The 18587-nt window shown below is 49.7% G+C and overlaps 6 protein-coding genes across 6 annotated transcripts; 3 read left to right on the top strand and 3 right to left on the bottom strand.

Moving 5' to 3' along the window:
- Positions 1–7: 7 nt before the first annotated feature.
- On the bottom strand, positions 8–1469 carry GUITHDRAFT_162273 (hypothetical protein; the record flags this gene model as incomplete). Its single annotated transcript, XM_005835591.1, has 6 exons — positions 8–70; positions 123–182; positions 235–315; positions 422–493; positions 543–576; positions 628–1469. The coding sequence occupies 6 exons, from the start codon at positions 1467–1469 to the stop codon at positions 8–10; spliced, it is 1152 nt and encodes a 383-aa protein (XP_005835648.1).
- Positions 1470–3789: 2320 nt separating this feature from the next.
- GUITHDRAFT_151650 (hypothetical protein) lies at positions 3790–4741 on the top strand. Its single transcript, XM_005835590.1, has one exon. It carries the CDS (start codon positions 3805–3807, stop codon positions 4078–4080), a length of 276 nt encoding a protein of 91 aa, XP_005835647.1. The 5' UTR covers positions 3790–3804; the 3' UTR covers positions 4081–4741.
- Positions 4742–7896: 3155 nt separating this feature from the next.
- On the top strand, positions 7897–9555 carry RPL3e (large subunit ribosomal protein L3e, cytoplasmic). The gene is made up of 2 exons (XM_005835589.1): positions 7897–7922; positions 8316–9555. Exons 1-2 carry the CDS (start codon positions 7904–7906, stop codon positions 9500–9502), a joined length of 1206 nt encoding a protein of 401 aa, XP_005835646.1. The 5' UTR covers positions 7897–7903; the 3' UTR covers positions 9503–9555.
- Positions 9556–9816: 261 nt separating this feature from the next.
- Positions 9817–12339, bottom strand: GUITHDRAFT_93507 (hypothetical protein). Its single transcript, XM_005835588.1, has 5 exons — positions 12249–12339; positions 11994–12135; positions 11075–11245; positions 10982–11024; positions 9817–10900 (listed from the first exon to the last, which is right to left on the bottom strand). The coding sequence occupies exons 1-5, from the start codon at positions 12325–12327 to the stop codon at positions 9857–9859; spliced, it is 1479 nt and encodes a 492-aa protein (XP_005835645.1). The 5' UTR covers positions 12328–12339; the 3' UTR covers positions 9817–9856.
- Positions 12340–14203: 1864 nt separating this feature from the next.
- GUITHDRAFT_105299 (hypothetical protein) lies at positions 14204–14817 on the bottom strand (the record flags this gene model as incomplete). Its single annotated transcript, XM_005835587.1, has 6 exons — positions 14204–14242; positions 14294–14343; positions 14392–14443; positions 14490–14553; positions 14600–14699; positions 14739–14817. The coding sequence occupies 6 exons, from the start codon at positions 14815–14817 to the stop codon at positions 14204–14206; spliced, it is 384 nt and encodes a 127-aa protein (XP_005835644.1).
- Positions 14818–16122: 1305 nt separating this feature from the next.
- Positions 16123–18467, top strand: GUITHDRAFT_105298 (hypothetical protein; the record flags this gene model as incomplete). The annotated part of the gene is made up of 15 exons (XM_005835586.1): positions 16123–16194; positions 16244–16288; positions 16340–16430; positions 16483–16514; positions 16584–16640; positions 16695–16780; positions 16833–16890; positions 17153–17202; positions 17251–17315; positions 17365–17489; positions 17710–17765; positions 17813–17878; positions 18065–18134; positions 18197–18280; positions 18426–18467. 15 exons carry the CDS (start codon positions 16123–16125, stop codon positions 18465–18467), a joined length of 999 nt encoding a protein of 332 aa, XP_005835643.1.
- Positions 18468–18587: the final 120 nt, after the last annotated feature.

Here is an 18587-nt window from a genome sequence, read left to right as displayed (position 1 = left end):
CGGTGTGCTACAGGTCGTTGAGGTCGACATTTAGCGGCAGGATGTGCTCCATGAGAATGGCCGAGTCACCCTGCAGGATAAATCTTGGTCATAAGAGAGAATACACATTGGTAATGGTGTACCCGCTCACACTCAAGAGCTCTAGGGCTGCCAGATCTCTCCAAGATCTTGTCGTTAGATTTCTGAGTACAAAGTCAGTCCAACAAGGCAGGCAAATCAGAAAAGAAGCATCACATCCTCGTCGATGGCCAGCTGTAAGGCTTTTTGCCATGACATATACATTTCCAGAGTTTTTGCATGGAGATAAAGCCGCCCCTGCAGTTCCAGTTAGCGAGCGGAACAAAGATTGCGGTTCTGTTACAATATCCTTGGAATGCTCCACCACGGGGAGGAAAGATAGAGCCGCACTTTCGTTCACTACCTCATTCGAAGAGTACTTCCCTCCAGTCTGAAGCTCCCACTCGTGCAGTCTGAGCTCGAGAATAGGAATTTGCTGGTACAGGACTGTCAGTCCAATATCGACGTCAATTTGAAAAACTTACATTATCTATGGTCGCCATAGAAAGCATGACCAGCCTGTCAAGTGGAGTAAGCAAGAGTTGTTTCACACGATGTGATCTCAATTACGGGATGACGATGGAGGAGCGAATGGCCTCGATGCTATCATAGATGTGCAAGTTGTTTTCGTTGTCGATCATACAAAATCGATCCTTCCAATCAGAATTGTCGATCCCATTCAGCCCAGACCATGAAACGTCCATCACATTGCGTATCTTGGCATCACAGACAATCTCCAGTGCAGGAATCTCGATACTGAATGTCGAGCTTGAACCAAAATGTATATCGACGTCTTCCCTTCCCATTCGAACGTGCTGTACATGGTTTTCGCTTTCCTGCCCCGTCTTCCTTGAGGCGAGGTTCTGTAAGACAGCCCACAAGAGGGAGCCACGGACTCCTCTGTGATGCCGAAACGCAGCAGGTCTGGGCATGGCCTCACAGACCTTCTTTGGTATTGAAGGTTCTTCACTGCGAGATCGACTGCTCCTGATTGGATCCGGAGGGTTGCTAGCGACCCTTAAGGGAGGCTCATCTGGAGATATTCCAATGTCAGGCTGCTTCCTATGAGCTTGAAAAGCTCTTTTCAGTAGCTCTGCTCGCATTCCCCTCTGGCAGGGAACTGGAATGTCCCTTCTTGCTCCATTGGCTCTGGCTATCGGCTCAATCTTGTGAATAGCTTCGTCTTGTATCTGAATCTTCCCTGCTCTGACTGCTGTTTCTGGTCGGACCTTGACAGCTCGCCCATGCGCGTCGCGATCCAAGAGGCTGACGAAGACGGAGTGAAGAAGCTCTCCCCTCACTCCCCTCTGCAGCCGAACGGGTTTGGTCGGTCGATCGTCGGATCCCGACGATCGCGCGCCACTGGCATCAACGATCTTGATGTTGGGCTCACTGCCAGAACGGTGCATCATCGATGCAGAGCCAAGCGATGACGCTTGATGTCACCGAGATGTCCGAATTCCACTGAGCGAGAATGAACCGGAACAAACAGATTGACGTGAATTCAAGTGTTTTGTAAACGCTCACTGCCTGGGTGCCATATTCAGCAAATATTTCGTACTTCAACCCCCCAAAAAACTTTGAGAGATGGAAATTCAGCAAAAACTGTCTTGAGCTTTCACACGCCATCAGAGGATTAGTGCCACCAAGCCAAGATACTCACGAATCGAATGAAATGATTCGTTACAACTGATCACGCCCTAACGGCTGAATACTCAGCTTCCAACCCCTCAACAGAGTAAACACAGGGTCTCTCTCTTATTTTCACCAACGAACAACATGCTTACCTCGCACATTTGTTCCTCTACTCAGAATTCTAACTGCATTCACCACTTCGAACCCTTTCTGCCTACCAACAGTCAAGCCTGCACACCTGCATCTTCAAGCTTGCATCTCTACATGATTGTTGATAGGCCTTGCCTCTCTGTCTCTGTCTATTCTACTCTCCCTCCTTCCATTCTCCTCCTCTCAGCCATTCTTCACGCTCCCCGCCTATCCTCCGCCCTAGTGCGCCCTGTTCAGCATGTACAGGGAGTCTCATCTGCAGACAAACAGGAGTCGTGATTACAGTATGAAGTTCCTAGGACACTAATCCTATCTATCCTATGACCATCAAAATTAGGGGTCCTAATAAGAAGGTCCTAGAACATCTGGTCATAGATACAGAGTGGTCCAAGGAAATGCCATAGCGATACTAGAAACAATACAATTAATTTTTATGGCGCAATCCCTATATATCTGTTGCTGTCCTTTTAGGGTTATAGGGTTGCGCGCAGTAATAAAATTCATAAAAGTAGTGATTGAGCACGCAACTCGATATAGGTATATAATATACGGGGTACTTTTCCATGCAAAATCAAGGACCGGTAGTATACAAGTTATCTAACATGACGTTCCTAGGATACGTGCGTCAAAGATTGCGCTGAAATAATTTGTACCAGGAAAAAGTTAAGTAAAGTATTGTTGGTGTATGCGAACAGTTGAACGTAAAACCACCCCACTGACCGAAAATGGATTGCGTCTGGGGACAGAGACAGCGGACAATGCAAGTAGTGTAGCCTCTTTCACGAGGGATGTGTCTACTAACAGAACAGACCGAGATATACATGCGTATGATGCGATGAGGAACAAACGAATCGCTGAGAGCACTCAGAAGGTATATCGTTACAAAATTCTAAAACTCGTCGATATCCTCCGAAAGAAAGCGAAGCGCGCTCAAAGAGCTCAAAGAGCAGGCGAGTCCAACGAGTATGAAATATACTTAAACGCTTTGAATGAGTCTGGACAATTGAATTTACCACTTTCATGGATGGCAGTTAAGGGATTGTTCGGCTATTTGACAAGAAGTACCGGTTTGACAAAGAGAAGGAAGAGGAGGCGAGGGCAACATGGCGACATAGACGCCGATGACGACAGTAGCGACGAGAGTGACTCCGATGACGGTGAGCACATGGTAGAGGAAGCATCGAGCTCCACTGCCAACAATGTCAAACATCAGACGTTGTCTGTTGGCGCATTACAAGGATAAAAGTGCGCATTGAAGGACTTTTATTTCGAGCACAATCAGGAATTCACAGCGATAGGGGTAAAAGGAAATGACTGGGATGACTTTAGACCAGAACTTGGATAAAATCATCCAAGCATATGCGAAACATGTCACTGAGAAAAAAGTCAATGGAGAGATGCGTATAAAAGAAGGCAAGAATTTGTTGACAGTGCAAGGACACTTGGAAGTATGCAAAAAGGGAAGAAATCAACATGCTGCGAGAAGAGTTGAAGGTTGGAATAACGAAGATACCTGAAGCTGTGACAGAAACAATCCTAAAGAAAATCGAAATCAATGGTGTTGTACCTGTACAGAGAGATGATATAAAGGAATTGGAGCAACGACTGAACGAGTCTATTCAAGAATTGTCTCGACGCATTGAACAAATGTTCCAGTACAGGCGAAGTACGGGTGGATGTGACAGATCGGCAGGCATGACCTCGGAGTCGTCAGGTGGCGGCGGCAGTGGGCATGACATGACCTGGGGTGTTGGCACGGACTCATCAATACAAGGGGATTTGTTCAAGTGGGACACAGGTGAAATCTGTATGGTTCCTCAAAATTACGATTTTGTGCAGAAGGTAGACTGTAAGAACCTGTGTCAACGTTGGCACTGTGGGGAACAATTTGTTGAGAATGGAATAGCAAAAAAGATATGCCCTTTGAAGAAGTTGAAACCGGAATTTATCCGCAAGAAAAGGATGCGGCAAAACTTTTGCAAGGCACGGAAAGTTATGGAGAAGCTTGAGCACATGGCAAGAGATAAAGGCGGACTAGAGGGACAGGAGAAAGTCACTGTAGAGAATTACCAAAATTGTTTTGACACAGCATACAAAAAGCTTATAGAAAAAATTTATGGGGATGATTCATGGAAGAAGGAAAACGAGAAGAAGAAGTATGAAAGCTTGTCGTACATTACAGTTTACAAGTATATACGGCGGCCACCTGCAGAGGCAAACGACATTGACAGCAGGTGAGATGAATGAGATAAATGTTATACTGGTCAAACTGATGAAATGCTCATGATCAGTGATCGTATCCACGATGAACGAAGTGGAGAAGCTTTGCGAAGGACACATGAGGAAAGAATGAATGAAGAACAGGTGAACCCACTGGAAGGGGTCATCGCAACTTCGAATCCTTCGCAATCAAGTACGTTAGCCTAGAAACGCCTAGTAACATCATTACAACTGGACATGAAAATGTGCATCAAGAAGCAACATTTAATGTTGCTTCTTGACGTCTCCCACATGGTGCGGTGTAAAGATCAGTTATGCTTGAAACAGAATATAACTGACTCAATCGACGAAATATTCTTTTGGGAAGAACAGCAGAGCTTTGACCCAGGACAACTACAGGGAAGAGTTCTTACCTGCCAGTGTGCGAGTAGCAAATTCAGTGTGCGAGTAGCAAATTCAGGCAAATTCAGGCTGCTTTGTACTTGGCACTTCGATGTTTCTACTCGATCTCTTTGTTGGAACTGCTTCGCTGGGTAGATGAAAGATACAGGCTACTCTCTGACTCAAGGGATGCTTGTCTCCTGGCAAAGGACTTAGCCATTTTCCACGGAGCTGTTGTTTTAAAATAGTTTTAGATTGAAGGATTGGTACAAATGTGTACCAGAATATTGAGTGAAGATGGTGGGGTCAAGTACAAAGTTGGGGTTGATGTGTGGTAGTAATAATGACTCAACTCCTCAAGAAGGATTTAAATGCTAGGGCATCCACGGTTGCGCGCGCCATAGGGTTGGTTCAATTAATTTTTATGGCGCAATCCCTATATATCTGTTGCTGTCCTTTTAGGGTTATAGGGTTGCGCGCAGTAATAAAATTCATAAAAGTAGTGATTGAGCACGCAACTCGATATAGGTATATAATATACGGGGTACTTTTCCATGCAAAATCAAGGACCGGTAGTATACAAGTTATCTAACATGACGTTCCTAGGATACGTGCGTCAAAGATTGCGCTGAAATAATTTGTACCAGGAAAAAGTTAAGTAAAGTATTGTTGGTGTATGCGAACAGTTGAACGTAAAACCACCCCACTGACCGAAAATGGATTGCGTCTGGGGACAGAGACAGCGGACAATGCAAGTAGTGTAGCCTCTTTCACGAGGGATGTGTCTACTAACAGAACAGACCGAGATATACATGCGTATGATGCGATGAGGAACAAACGAATCGCTGAGAGCACTCAGAAGGTATATCGTTACAAAATTCTAAAACTCGTCGATATCCTCCGAAAGAAAGCGAAGCGCGCTCAAAGAGCTCAAAGAGCAGGCGAGTCCAACGAGTATGAAATATACTTAAACGCTTTGAATGAGTCTGGACAATTGAATTTACCACTTTCATGGATGGCAGTTAAGGGATTGTTCGGCTATTTGACAAGAAGTACCGGTTTGACAAAGAGAAGGAAGAGGAGGCGAGGGCAACATGGCGACATAGACGCCGATGACGACAGTAGCGACGAGAGTGACTCCGATGACGGTGAGCACATGGTAGAGGAAGCATCGAGCTCCACTGCCAACAATGTCAAACATCAGACGTTGTCTGTTGGCGCATTACAAGGATAAAAGTGCGCATTGAAGGACTTTTATTTCGAGCACAATCAGGAATTCACAGCGATAGGGGTAAAAGGAAATGACTGGGATGACTTTAGACCAGAACTTGGATAAAATCATCCAAGCATATGCGAAACATGTCACTGAGAAAAAAGTCAATGGAGAGATGCGTATAAAAGAAGGCAAGAATTTGTTGACAGTGCAAGGACACTTGGAAGTATGCAAAAAGGGAAGAAATCAACATGCTGCGAGAAGAGTTGAAGGTTGGAATAACGAAGATACCTGAAGCTGTGACAGAAACAATCCTAAAGAAAATCGAAATCAATGGTGTTGTACCTGTACAGAGAGATGATATAAAGGAATTGGAGCAACGACTGAACGAGTCTATTCAAGAATTGTCTCGACGCATTGAACAAATGTTCCAGTACAGGCGAAGTACGGGTGGATGTGACAGATCGGCAGGCATGACCTCGGAGTCGTCAGGTGGCGGCGGCAGTGGGCATGACATGACCTGGGGTGTTGGCACGGACTCATCAATACAAGGGGATTTGTTCAAGTGGGACACAGGTGAAATCTGTATGGTTCCTCAAAATTACGATTTTGTGCAGAAGGTAGACTGTAAGAACCTGTGTCAACGTTGGCACTGTGGGGAACAATTTGTTGAGAATGGAATAGCAAAAAAGATATGCCCTTTGAAGAAGTTGAAACCGGAATTTATCCGCAAGAAAAGGATGCGGCAAAACTTTTGCAAGGCACGGAAAGTTATGGAGAAGCTTGAGCACATGGCAAGAGATAAAGGCGGACTAGAGGGACAGGAGAAAGTCACTGTAGAGAATTACCAAAATTGTTTTGACACAGCATACAAAAAGCTTATAGAAAAAATTTATGGGGATGATTCATGGAAGAAGGAAAACGAGAAGAAGAAGTATGAAAGCTTGTCGTACATTACAGTTTACAAGTATATACGGCGGCCACCTGCAGAGGCAAACGACATTGACAGCAGGTGAGATGAATGAGATAAATGTTATACTGGTCAAACTGATGAAATGCTCATGATCAGTGATCGTATCCACGATGAACGAAGTGGAGAAGCTTTGCGAAGGACACATGAGGAAAGAATGAATGAAGAACAGGTGAACCCACTGGAAGGGGTCATCGCAACTTCGAATCCTTCGCAATCAAGTACGTTAGCCTAGAAACGCCTAGTAACATCATTACAACTGGACATGAAAATGTGCATCAAGAAGCAACATTTAATGTTGCTTCTTGACGTCTCCCACATGGTGCGGTGTAAAGATCAGTTATGCTTGAAACAGAATATAACTGACTCAATCGACGAAATATTCTTTTGGGAAGAACAGCAGAGCTTTGACCCAGGACAACTACAGGGAAGAGTTCTTACCTGCCAGTGTGCGAGTAGCAAATTCAGTGTGCGAGTAGCAAATTCAGGCAAATTCAGGCTGCTTTGTACTTGGCACTTCGATGTTTCTACTCGATCTCTTTGTTGGAACTGCTTCGCTGGGTAGATGAAAGATACAGGCTACTCTCTGACTCAAGGGATGCTTGTCTCCTGGCAAAGGACTTAGCCATTTTCCACGGAGCTGTTGTTTTAAAATAGTTTTAGATTGAAGGATTGGTACAAATGTGTACCAGAATATTGAGTGAAGATGGTGGGGTCAAGTACAAAGTTGGGGTTGATGTGTGGTAGTAATAATGACTCAACTCCTCAAGAAGGATTTAAATGCTAGGGCATCCACGGTTGCGCGCGCCATAGGGTTGGTTCAATTTCATAGCACCAGATAAAACTTATTTTAAAAAGAGCTGTATTCTATAAAAGCAATAGTTAATGTAGTATCTCTCGCTATACAGATAAGAAGCGATTCATGAAAGACTACCATATTTACTTCACAGATCAAAGTATGAAACTTCAGCTCATAGTACCAGATTAAGTGCGTTGCTGTATTTATGGCACAATAATTTAGTACTGGTATTGAGGCTTGCAGTAAAAATGGTACTACTGTGGGACGACCCAGGTTTTTAACGCAGATAGCCTGGGCACCTGCCGCCGATCGGGCCCGGAAGGCCGATCAGGCCCCGGGTGGCTTGAAGCCCGGAGGGTGACTAAAAAAGGCCGGGAGATCTTGAAGTTTTTTGTAACGGTTGAAAAATGATAACGGTTGAAAAAAAAAGGGGCTAGAAAAGAAAGAAAGCTCGTGCAGACCTCGTGCAGCGCCAGCCATGTCGCATCGCAAGTTCGGTAAGAGAAGACGAGGGGAGGCCATGGCGATGGTGGTGGAGGAGAGCTGTTGATGTTGATGGAGGAGGAGGACGCTGAAGAGGGCAAGGAGAGTTCAGGAGAGAGGAAGAAGCTTTCATAATCCATCTGAAAGTGCATCCTGCTGATGCACGAGATGTGAGGGGGCAGGACTGAGGGAGGTAGGGAGTGGTCGCATGATAGAAGCTATGAGCAGTGATCGATGCATCATGTGAGATCTGCTGGAAGGCCGCTTCTCATAATGTTTGCAAGTCTGGGAAGGGGTGCGCATGGATAGATTTAGTGGTTTTTGAAGTTGGATGTGTTGACCGAGCAATTGTATGCATTTTTGTTTAGAGCCGCATGCTGCAGCAAGGCACTGACCATGCTCTACAGAGCGCCCCCGTCACGGTTCCCTTGGGTTCTGCCCTCGCAAGAGGTGCGCCCACCACAGGGGAAGGGTCAGGAAGTTCCCTCGCGATGATGCTTCCAAGCCCTGCCACCTTACCGCCTTCATGGGCTACAAGGCCGGCATGACCCACATCGTTCGTGACGTCGACAAGCCTGGCTCAAAGCAGCACAAGAAGGAGTCTGTGGAGGCCGTCACCATCCTCGAGGCCCCTCCCATCGTCGTCGTCGGCATCGTCGGCTACGTCAAGACCCCTCGTGGCCTCCGCTCCCTCACCACCGTGTGGGCCAAGCATCTTTCCGACGAGTTCCGCAGGAGGATGTACAAGAACTGGTACAAGTCCAAGTCCAAGAAGGCCTTCACCAAGTACACCAAGGAAGAGTCTGAGCGCTCCAAGAACTCCGACAAGGAGATCGAGCGCATCAAGAAGTACTGCCAGGTCGTCCGCGTCATCGCCCACACCCAGCTCTCCAAGGTCAACATCGGCCAGAAGAAGGCGCACGTCATGGAGATCCAGGTCAACGGAGGAACCACCAAGGACAAGGTCGACTTTGCTACCAAGCTCTTTGAGCAGCAGGTCCCTGTCAAGTCGGTGTTCTCTCAAAACGAGATGATCGACGTCATCGGTGTCACCAAGGGTCACGGTTACAAGGGTGTTGTCTCCCGCTGGCATGTTACCAAGCTCCCCCGCAAGACCCACAGAGGTCTCCGCAAGGTTGGTTGCGTCGGCTCTTGGCATCCTTCCGCTGTCGGATGGTCCGTTGCCCGTGCTGGTCAGAAGGGTTACTTCCACCGTACCGAGCTCAACAAGAAGATCTACCGCATCGGCGAGGCCGCGCGCAAGGCCGACGGATCCATCGAGCACAAGAACGCCACCACCGAGTTCGATCTCACCGAGAAGTCCATCACCCCCATGGGAGGGTTCCCCCACTATGGTGCGGTCATGGAGGACTTTGTCATGATCAAGGGCTGCTGCATGGGAACCAAGAAGCGTGTCATCACCATGCGCAAGAGTCTCCTTGCTCAGACCTCCCGTAACGCTCTCGAGGAGATCTCGCTCAAGTTCATCGACACCTCCTCCAAGTTCGGTCACGGTCGCTTCCAGACTGCCGACGAGAAGTCCAAGTTCATGGGGCTGCTCAAGAAGGACCTTGTCAAGGAGGCCACCAAGTAGAGTGCTGGTTCTCTCTCTGTGTTGTCTCGTCAATACAGCTTCTTGCAATATTCTTTCGCGTGTAAAGACACCCTTCAATCCACCTTCCCTTCACCTCCTCCTCCTCATCCGCGGCTCATGTCAATCCCTCCTCTTTCACGACTAACACCCTTGCCTGTTTCTCTTCCTTCCTCATCGTGCTTACCGTCCATCCTTCTTCTCTCCATTCCTCCCTCTCTCTCTCGCTTGCTCGCTTGCTCATTGTCCGCCCTGGCGCAGGAAGCTCTCCCTCTCTCGCTATCACCACAGCACACATTTTGGGAGAAGAGCAGGTACAGGTGCATCTTTCGTTTATTCCGCACGCACGCGAGGAGCTTACAGGATGATGTCGAGCGGGTGCTCTTCGAGCATCTCCGCGAGGCTCTTGAGGAAGAGAGCAGCGTCGGCTCCGTAGATGTGCCGATGATCGCACGTGACTGTCACCTCCATCTGCTTGACGCTGCTCGGCGCGCCATTCTTCATCACCACAACCTCCTTCGCTCCTCCGACAGCAAGGATGGTTCCCTGGCCCGGAGGAAGGATGGCGCCAAACTGGCTCACGCCGAACATGCCGAGGTTGGAGATGGTGAAGGTGCCGGACTGGAACTCGTCGGGTCTCAGCTTGCCTGACTTGGCCTTGCCCACCAGCTCCTTCCACTGCCCGCTCAGCGTCTCGATGTCCATCATGTTGGCGTTCTTGAGCACGGGGGTGATGAGCCCTCCGTCGATGGCGACGGCGTTGGCGATGTTGATGTCCTTGCGGTAGACGATGGACTTGCTCGCGGCGTCGTAGCGCGCGTTCATGATGGGATGCTTCTCGAGCACGCGGGCGACGGCGAGGGAGAGGAGGGCAGAGACGGTGACGCCCTTGGGCTTGAGGGCCGCGTAGAGCTCGTCGAACTTGTCGGTCGTGATGCTCCTCGACACGCGGAAGATGGGGACGTTGAGAGTAGCGTCCATGTTGTTCGCCACCGCTACTTGCATGCCCGTCATGGCGACAGGCCCGTCGGGGAGCTCAGGGACCTTGCGGGAGGACTTGACAGGAGCAGCAGGAGGGGCAGCTGGGGCCTTGCCGGCCGCGAGCAGGACGTCCTCCTCGGTGATGCGACCGAAGGGGCCGGTGCCCTTACCCGCGAGCTTCTTGAGGTCGAAACCGCTCTGCTTGGCTGCCTTCTTGGCTTGCGGGCTGGCGATGATGGCGCCTGGAGGAATGACTCCTCCTCCTGTCCTGTCGATGGTGGGGCCGCTGGGAGCGCTGGCCTTGTCCTCCTTCTTCTTGGATCCTCCCTTGAAGTTCTCAACGTCCATGGACGTGATGCGTCCTCCGGGTCCTGTGCCCACGATGTCGGCGAGGTTGATGCCGCGCTCAGCCGCAAGAGACTGGCCAGAGTGTCAGAAGCTAAAGGAGGAGGGGGGGAATAAGGAGGATAAGGAGGAGGAGGAGGAGGAGGATTGGCTCACCTTAGCAAGTGGGGAGGCAACGACACGATCTCCAGCAGCTCTGCTTGACAAAGCAGTCAGCAAGCATAGAGCATGAAGCACTGGAGACAGCACCTGGCAGCAGCAGCAGGAGCAGGTGCGGCGACGGGAACTGCAGCAGCAGCTGGAGCAGCAGCTGGGGCAGCAGCCGCGGCAGGGGCAGCTGGAGCGCTGGCAGCGGGAGCGTCAGCAGCAGAGACCTTGCCGATGTCGTCCCTGCAGGAAGAGGGTGAGACTTGAAAACACCTTGCTCCTCCGACTTACTTGTTAGCGACAAGGAGAGCAACGGTAGATCCCACAGTGGCGGAGGTTCCGTCCTGGACAAGAATCTTTGCGATGTAGCTGGAACATTCAAGTTTAGAGGAGACAAGAAGTGGAGAGAGGAAAGAAGGTGAAGGGGGAGAGAGGGAGTATAGAAGTGGAGGTGGAGGTGGAGGAAGAAGAGGAGGAGAAGGAGAAGGAGGAAGAAGAAGAGGAGGAGGAGGAAGAGGAAGAGGAAGAGAACGAGGAAGATGGTAGGAGCTAACAGGAGGAAAGTAGGAGCTTTCATGATCTCACCCCTCATCAAAAGACTCAACGTCCATGTCTGCCTTGTCCGACTCCACCACCATGATGATGTCACCTGCCCACCACCGTCAGCACGCCACAGGAGCACAAGCAGGAGGAGGAGGAGGAGGAGCAGCAGCAGGAGGAGGCAAGAAGTCCCACCGGCTTCGACCTTGTCGCCCTCTCCCTTGGTCCACTGGACGATCTTTCCCTCCTTCATGGTGGAGGAGAGGGCGGGCATGAAGATGGGAGTAGTGGGGACGCCTGAGGCGGGGGCAGCAGCAGCTGGGGCAGCAGCTGGGGCAGCGGCAGGAGCAGCAGCGGGAGCAGCGCCTGGCATGACAACCTTGTCGATATCCGACCTAAAAAATACAGTAAGCAAGAAAATATTACCAAAAGTAGGAGGAGGAGGAAGAGGAGGAGGAGACATCAAGAGCCTAGAACGCACTTGTCCTGGACGATGATGGCAACAGGGGAGCCAACGGCTGCTGACTGTCCATCAGAAACGAGAATCTTGGCCAAGTATCCCTCCTCAAACGCCTCAACGTCCATGTCTGCCTTGTCCGATTCCACCACCATGATGATGTCACCTGCCCACCACCGTCAGCACGCCACAGGAGCACAAGCAGGGGCAGGTGGAGGAGGAGAAGGAGAAGGAGCAGGAGCAGGAGCAGGAGCAGGAGCAGGACGAGAAAAGTCTCACCGGCCTCGATCTTGTCGCCGACGGACTTGGTCCACTGGACGATCTTTCCCTCCTTCATGGTGGAGGAGAGGGCGGGCATGGAGACCTCGCTCTGGGAGACGGTGGCAGAGAGCTGGAGGGAGGAAGCGCCTCTGAGAGCGCATCGCTGCTTCCTGCTGCCAAACACTCCGCTCCTGCTCACAGCCGGGCAGCGAGAGGAGACTGCAGTTGTCTTGAGCGCTGGACGAAGACCTCCAAAGGAGAGCGAGAAGGCATTGGCGCTTGCGGCGCATGCGACCAGCAACAGGGCTGCCGCTTTGTGCATGATCCTGCAGTAGAATGTGAGGCCAGGGCAGCGGCGGATCTTAGACTAGAGTATTCAGAGAGTGACGAGGATGCGACATGGTGGGGGAAAGGGAGGAGGAGGCGGGGTAGGTGGGCTGATGTGTGGAGTTAGAGTCATTGAAGATGTAAAGGTGGAGCCATTGTCCTTGATGCATGCTCGCCTCGTTTTGCTGAATTGATCCCCTATGTTCAAACCTCGCACTCCTTCTCCGTCAGCAAACGAGCCTTGCTCCCTTGCTCATGGCACGGATCTGCTAAATCACCGTCTCTACACATCTCATGGTACCTCCTAGATCAACCAGGGGCCAACAGGACGAGCTGGAGCTGAGCGGACCTCACCTTCTCACTTCCACTAGACTCTTCTCCTCATTATCTCAGAAACACGCCGATGCTTAAAATCCGCAACACACCATGCCTATCCTTGACCCCGTCTTTTTTTCTGGGACTGACGACTCTTTGAGAGCATCTACGCTGCCCGTCTCTTCCTGACCCGACAACGTGCCCCTCAGCCTTGTCGAACAGCTTTATCTCCTCACCCTCCCTTCCTCTCCTCCACACTGCTTCTTCTCCTCAGCTACCCTTGCTCTGCTGCCTTCCTGTCTGTCACATATTCTGCCATTCCTGCCGATCAGCCCACCATGGCTCCTCCTGTTTCCCGCCTTCTTCCCCCTCGCCCTTCTTCCTTTCCCCGGCATTCTTGTTTACATGTGTCGATCGAGGGGTTGCACTCCTGACCCCGTCATTGCCAGTACTATAGTACCAATTTACTATCAATTATTTTGCTCAACTAAAAGATGCTACAAAAATGCACGTATGTTTTTAGTGTACAATTTTGCCCATAAATAATTGACAAGAGTTACTCATCATCAATTACTATCAATTTATTTCGCTTACTACGGGGTAACCCACCCCACCCCTCTACCCCTCCACCCTCGGCCTCCGGATCCCTCCTTATAAGAGGTACCCCCACCCCTCCGGCCTCCATTTACCACCCTCAGCTTCCACCCACCCGCCTTGTCATAGATCACCCTGTCCTTTCATTTCAAAAGGAGGGGTAGTAAACAATCTAAGTACCCCCTATGTCCCTCTTAAAAACGGGTGGGTGAAGAGCAGCTGATCGGAGTGTTACTCTTCGTGGGTGGGTAGTCAAAGTACCCGTAGTTTCCCTCAGAAAAAAATGGTCGGGGAAGGGGGTACTTCCTGAAATGGACCCCTTCCTCGTCCATCGAAGTCCCCGACAGTCTCATTGCTGGTAGCTGCTGCCGTCGCAAGTTGTGCCTGCAGGATCCCTGGAGCAGCAGGTGATCTGAACATGCAGTGCTCGTTGCCGATCGCGTGCAATGAGATCAGAGCGCAACTATCCTTCCGTGCTTGTACAAGGGCGTCAAGTGTTCTTGGTGTAGTCTTGATGATAAAAAAACAGCACTGCTTGATGTCGATTCTAAGTAAAAGAACCAGGTAGCTGACACATACAAGTAAGAAAGAGCAGAAGAAATCGGTTTCACAGAGCAGACAGGCCATAGAGATTCATAATGTTCGAGATGAGAATATGGGAAGATAGAATACCTCATCAAATTGCCGTCTTGATCCCATCAAAGAAGCTCATAGTACCGTCCAAGGGTGCAGTGCATCTACCTGCGCAGATACCGGAGGTTCTGATGCAAAGCTTGCTGGTGAAGAATGTAAGACAACCCAACCTGACGCCTCTGCCAACGTCATACCTTGTGTCTCAAACAGAAGAGCAGAGAGCTGTTGCCAAACGATGCTCTCCCTGGGGCGCGGTCAAACAGGAATAACTTTGATATCAGATTCAACGTACTGGTGCAGTTCCCGAATGTGCACCGTTTGGAAGTCAGGTCAATGTGCCATGGCTAGAGCGCAGCATCAAGGGTAAGCACCGTGGCCCTTCCTGGTTACCTTTCTGTGCTCTTTGCAGACTAGTGCACTCCGCGTTTCTGGATCTCCGAAAGTAGCCCTTCGACTGGCAACAAGTAAGCACCTATCATGAATGCTGCTTGCCGAGTTACCTGCAACCAAGAGCTTCCAAACATACTCGATTCCTCACGTCGACATGATCCGGCGACTTATGATCAGCGCAGAACAACGCCAATCTGTCTTTCAAGGAGCCTGCTTAATGCAGTGTTAGAGCATGCTCTCCTGGCCGACCTCCCGACCGTAGGATGGACGTTTCAGGCACCCGTACAAGTATCTGCATGACATCTTGTGGATCGGAGGAGATGTGCATCCACGAGTTCGATTTGAGGTTCCTGTCTGCGCTTTCGATCTACGACATTTGATACAAGAATCATTGTAAATTTGATACTGCCTCTCGCCCGATGGCGAATTCGAATGATTGAGATGCAATTTTTGCATGTTTTGTGCAGACTCGAGGTACACACTGTTGTCTTGGATGCAGCTTGAGTAAGCATGATCAAATCTTACTCCATTAGCATCTCCCATGTGCACGTGTAGGACAGCAGTTAGAACAACCATGGCCGGGAGAGGAAAACAACTGCCTCCAAGTCTCATTCTCCACTACATGCTCCCACAAGCATGAGCACAATTCTGACAAGTGAGTAAGCAGATCATTCAGGCATGTCGGAGAATAATAGAAGAGCCATGCACCGCCATGCTCTTACTTCCTTCGTCTCCTGCGCTTTCATCGCCATGATCTTACTCCCTTCGTCTCCTGCGCTTTCATCGCCCCTTCCTTTGTCGCCCCTCACCAGACCATGGAGGAGACGGATGCGGCTACACAGGGTTTAGAATTTAATTTCATAAGTTCAAATTATGCTCTCAATATTGAAAATTAGGATCAAGTCTGAAATCTCAGGATCTGTCATGGTTATAAAAATGTTTTGTGTAGTTTTAAAGGATCCAAGAACAACCACACTTGGTACATATTACAAACATATATAAGTCTGTAAAGGTAAAGCTGTAATCGAAGTTGGGATACAAATAGTTTTACTCAGTACCATAAATCGTTTAAAAGGTTTTATAAAATCCGTGCATGAATTTTAAAACGCCACGGCATGCACCTATGCAGCACCTGTTCTTTTATATCCCCTGGCACAGGAACCAGCGTCCACCTCCTCCTCCTCCTCCTCGTCTTCTTCCTCCTCTTCCTCCTCATCGTCGTTTTCTTCATCACTCTGCCCCTCGTCCTCCTGACCATCATGGGCACTTGCTCCTTTACTGCCCTTCCTTTCCTCTTGTAATCTAAATTTCCTTCTCCTCCTCCTCCCACTGCCATCACCAATACCGCACTACTTACTATCAATCGTTATCCCTTCTGTCTGGCTTAAGCCCTGTGCCCCTATCCTTGGACTTCATCCTGTCCTGAGCTCACGTGTTGTGTGAGAAACCTTGGCGCCCGTCTACACCTCCAACGAGGCACCATCATTTCTCGACGGCACCAAACACACAAAACAAGAGGCTAACATTATCAAATTGACGAGAATTCAACCCTGTGTCTATACGAGATCAAAGAGTCACATGCTGGGGGCAGGCCTTGGTGTTGGTGACTTGTGCCGCAGGAAAACTTTGCAGAATGCTGCGAGTCCTTTACCTCTGTTTCTACAACCTGTTCGGCCTCTGCGGGTGGGCCATGATTCTGTTCCAGGTATCCCATGCACGCTGCACAAGGTCTGGTAGCTGACGCCTCTTGATAGGTCGTGTCGATCCTTCTGGAAGGCCGGGTGACGAACCTCTGGAAGGTGGATGAGGGACAAGGGCGAGGAGGTTGGTGGAGGGTGACAGGGGGGCAGGAGCTGGAGGGTACGGTGAAGCTGGTTCAAGGAGCAGCGGTCCTCGAGATTATGCACTCCCTCCTTGGCCTCGTGCGCAGTCCTGTCTCGCGTACGATCGGAGCTACCGCAGCTTCTCCGACTTGCTGACGTTGGACCTACAGGAACTTTCGTTCAGGTTACGTCCAGGCTGCTGGTAAGGATGCTGTTATGTCCTTAGATGGACACTGATCGTGATCTCTGTGTCTGACCTGCCTCCTCCTAGACTGTCTGGGCCTCGATGGACCCTCTGTACACTTACCCCTACACTCCATTCCCCAAGGTGAGTTGTGTACCCTACAAGGAAGAAGAGGCTGAGAGCGCGTGTGGTTTGAAGGGCAAGGGATGCAACTACTCTATCGACGTGGTGGAGTGCAGCGAGGAATGGAACTACTACATCGGAGCAATGACGCTGATTGCCTGGTATGCATGAGGACAGTGGTGGTATGTTGCAGAGATGACTGTTACTGTGTAGGAGTTTTGCTGAGATCATTAGATACTCTTTCTATGGAATCAACACGGTCTCGCCAAAGGTTGCACTCTTTTATCCTTGTTGTTGGCTGTGGAAGTAATGGTGCCCGTGGACGATGATGATGATGATGATGATGATGATGATGATGATGATGATGATGATGATGATGATGATGATGATGATGATGATGATGATGATGATGATGATGATGATGATAATGGAGACAATAATGAAGTTGATGAAGACGATGACGATGATTGTATGAGAGAAGAGAGGGAAAGGAGAAGATAAATCTTTGGTCGAACTGATATCACGTTTGTCAGAGCGTGCCCTTCGTGCTTGTCTGGTTTCGCTACTCCGGCTTCATCATCTTGTGCGCCGAGTGCTCATTTCGCATTGCGCCCCTTGACTCTCTCAACAGGTACCCCGTTGGAGTTGCGGGAGAGATGCTCTGTGCGTACATGACGCTCCCGCTGCTCCAGAAAGGTCGAGAAATTTCGAGAAGGTCGGCTAGGGGGGCTGACGCTGTTGCCAGGCATGTGCCCTCGCTTCGAAGGATTCCTGCAAACATGCCCATCGTACAGCGTTACTCTCCTCTACGTCTTCCTTGCCAACTATGTGAGCTGCGAGGACAAGGCCTGCAGTGCTGTAGAGGATGGGGTGTGGTTGTGATGAAGGGGGAAGGGAGAAGAAGTGGTTTTGTGATGGAGCACTGTTGTTTTTCCATTACTTGAACTGTTATCATAATCTTTCTTGTTGTCATCATTGATGTTGTTGTTAGTGCTCATTCTTTTTCCAACATGCACATCATGGGAGTCATGTTGTTGTTCATTTTTTGTCCAACACGTACATCATGGGATAGTCTGACTCATTTTTGCAGGTGTGGGGTCTGCCATGGCTGTACACGACGATGTTGGGAGAGAGAAAGAAGAGGCTGTAATAGTCAAACACCCACCTGTCCTGTCTGAATGATGTTGCTGCAGTTATCCCAAGCCAGCTCCGAAGTTGCAGGGAGTTGTGTTTCCTGTTAGCAAGAATGGCGAGAGGAGGTAAGTGCTGAGCAGAGGCGAGCTGAGAATGTGTTGTATGGTCATAGAAAAGAGGAAAGGAAGTTAAGAGGGGAGGGAGGTCGAGGAGGGAGAAGATGAGGGGAGTCGGGGAGGGGAGAACAGGAGGGAGGGAGCAAGAGAGGAGTGTTTGAGTGAAGTTGCCTTGACCTTGTGTGTTCTGAACAGCACAACCAATGCCGCCAAAGAAATCTTCGCCATGGCCATGGAGTCTACTGATGCGAAGATGGCGGATAAGGTGATGGAAAGAGGACAAGAGGAGGACGGCAGGGCTGGAGGTATGACGATGGTGCCAACCAGGTGAAGAAGGAGAAGAACTGGAGGTTCGGATACACCAAGCACATCCTGAACAACCTTGTTGTCTCAGCCAAGTCACAGAAGCATGTGATGCTCCTGTCTCTTTGCTCCTCCTCTCCGTCTTCCTCCTCCTCCTTCGCCCTCTCCATCCTCCTCCCTCCCCATCCTCTTTCCCCCATATTTCGCCTCCTTCTATGTCCCTCTGCCTTGGTTTCTCCCTTCATACTTGCAGCAGAAGCTAACGAAAGTTTTGCAAGGCGATCGAGATTGCTGAGAACGGTTTGAAAGCAATGTACGAGAAGTTTGAATTTATCACTGAGGACAATACCACGGTGAAGATTTCCACTCTTTCAACCTCACGCTCACTCGCTTCTGTCATCCTCAACTCTCGCCT

The sequence above is a fragment of the Guillardia theta genome (assembly GCF_000315625.1).
Source record: "Guillardia theta CCMP2712 unplaced genomic scaffold GUITHscaffold_20, whole genome shotgun sequence".
NCBI lineage: Eukaryota > Cryptophyceae > Pyrenomonadales > Geminigeraceae > Guillardia > Guillardia theta.
This window is presented reverse-complemented; position numbering and strand designations above follow the sequence as displayed.

Bases quoted from the DNA above. Each gene is read 5' to 3' on its own strand.
- GUITHDRAFT_151650 (XM_005835590.1), top strand. From the start codon at position 3,805: ATGCGGCAAAACTTTTGCAAGGCACGGAAAGTTATGGAGAAGCTTGAG.
- GUITHDRAFT_93507 (XM_005835588.1), bottom strand. From the start codon at position 12,327: ATGCCCGCCCTCTCCTCCACCATGAAGGAGGGAAAGATCGTCCAGTGG. The intron at 11,246-11,993 runs GTGCGTTCTAGG...CGGAGGAGCAAG, and splicing joins GCCATCATCGTCCAGGACAA to GTGTTTTCAAGTCTCACCCT. The intron at 11,025-11,074 runs GTGCTGTCTCCA...TGCTTTGTCAAG, and splicing joins GCTCCTGCTGCTGCTGCCAG to CAGAGCTGCTGGAGATCGTG.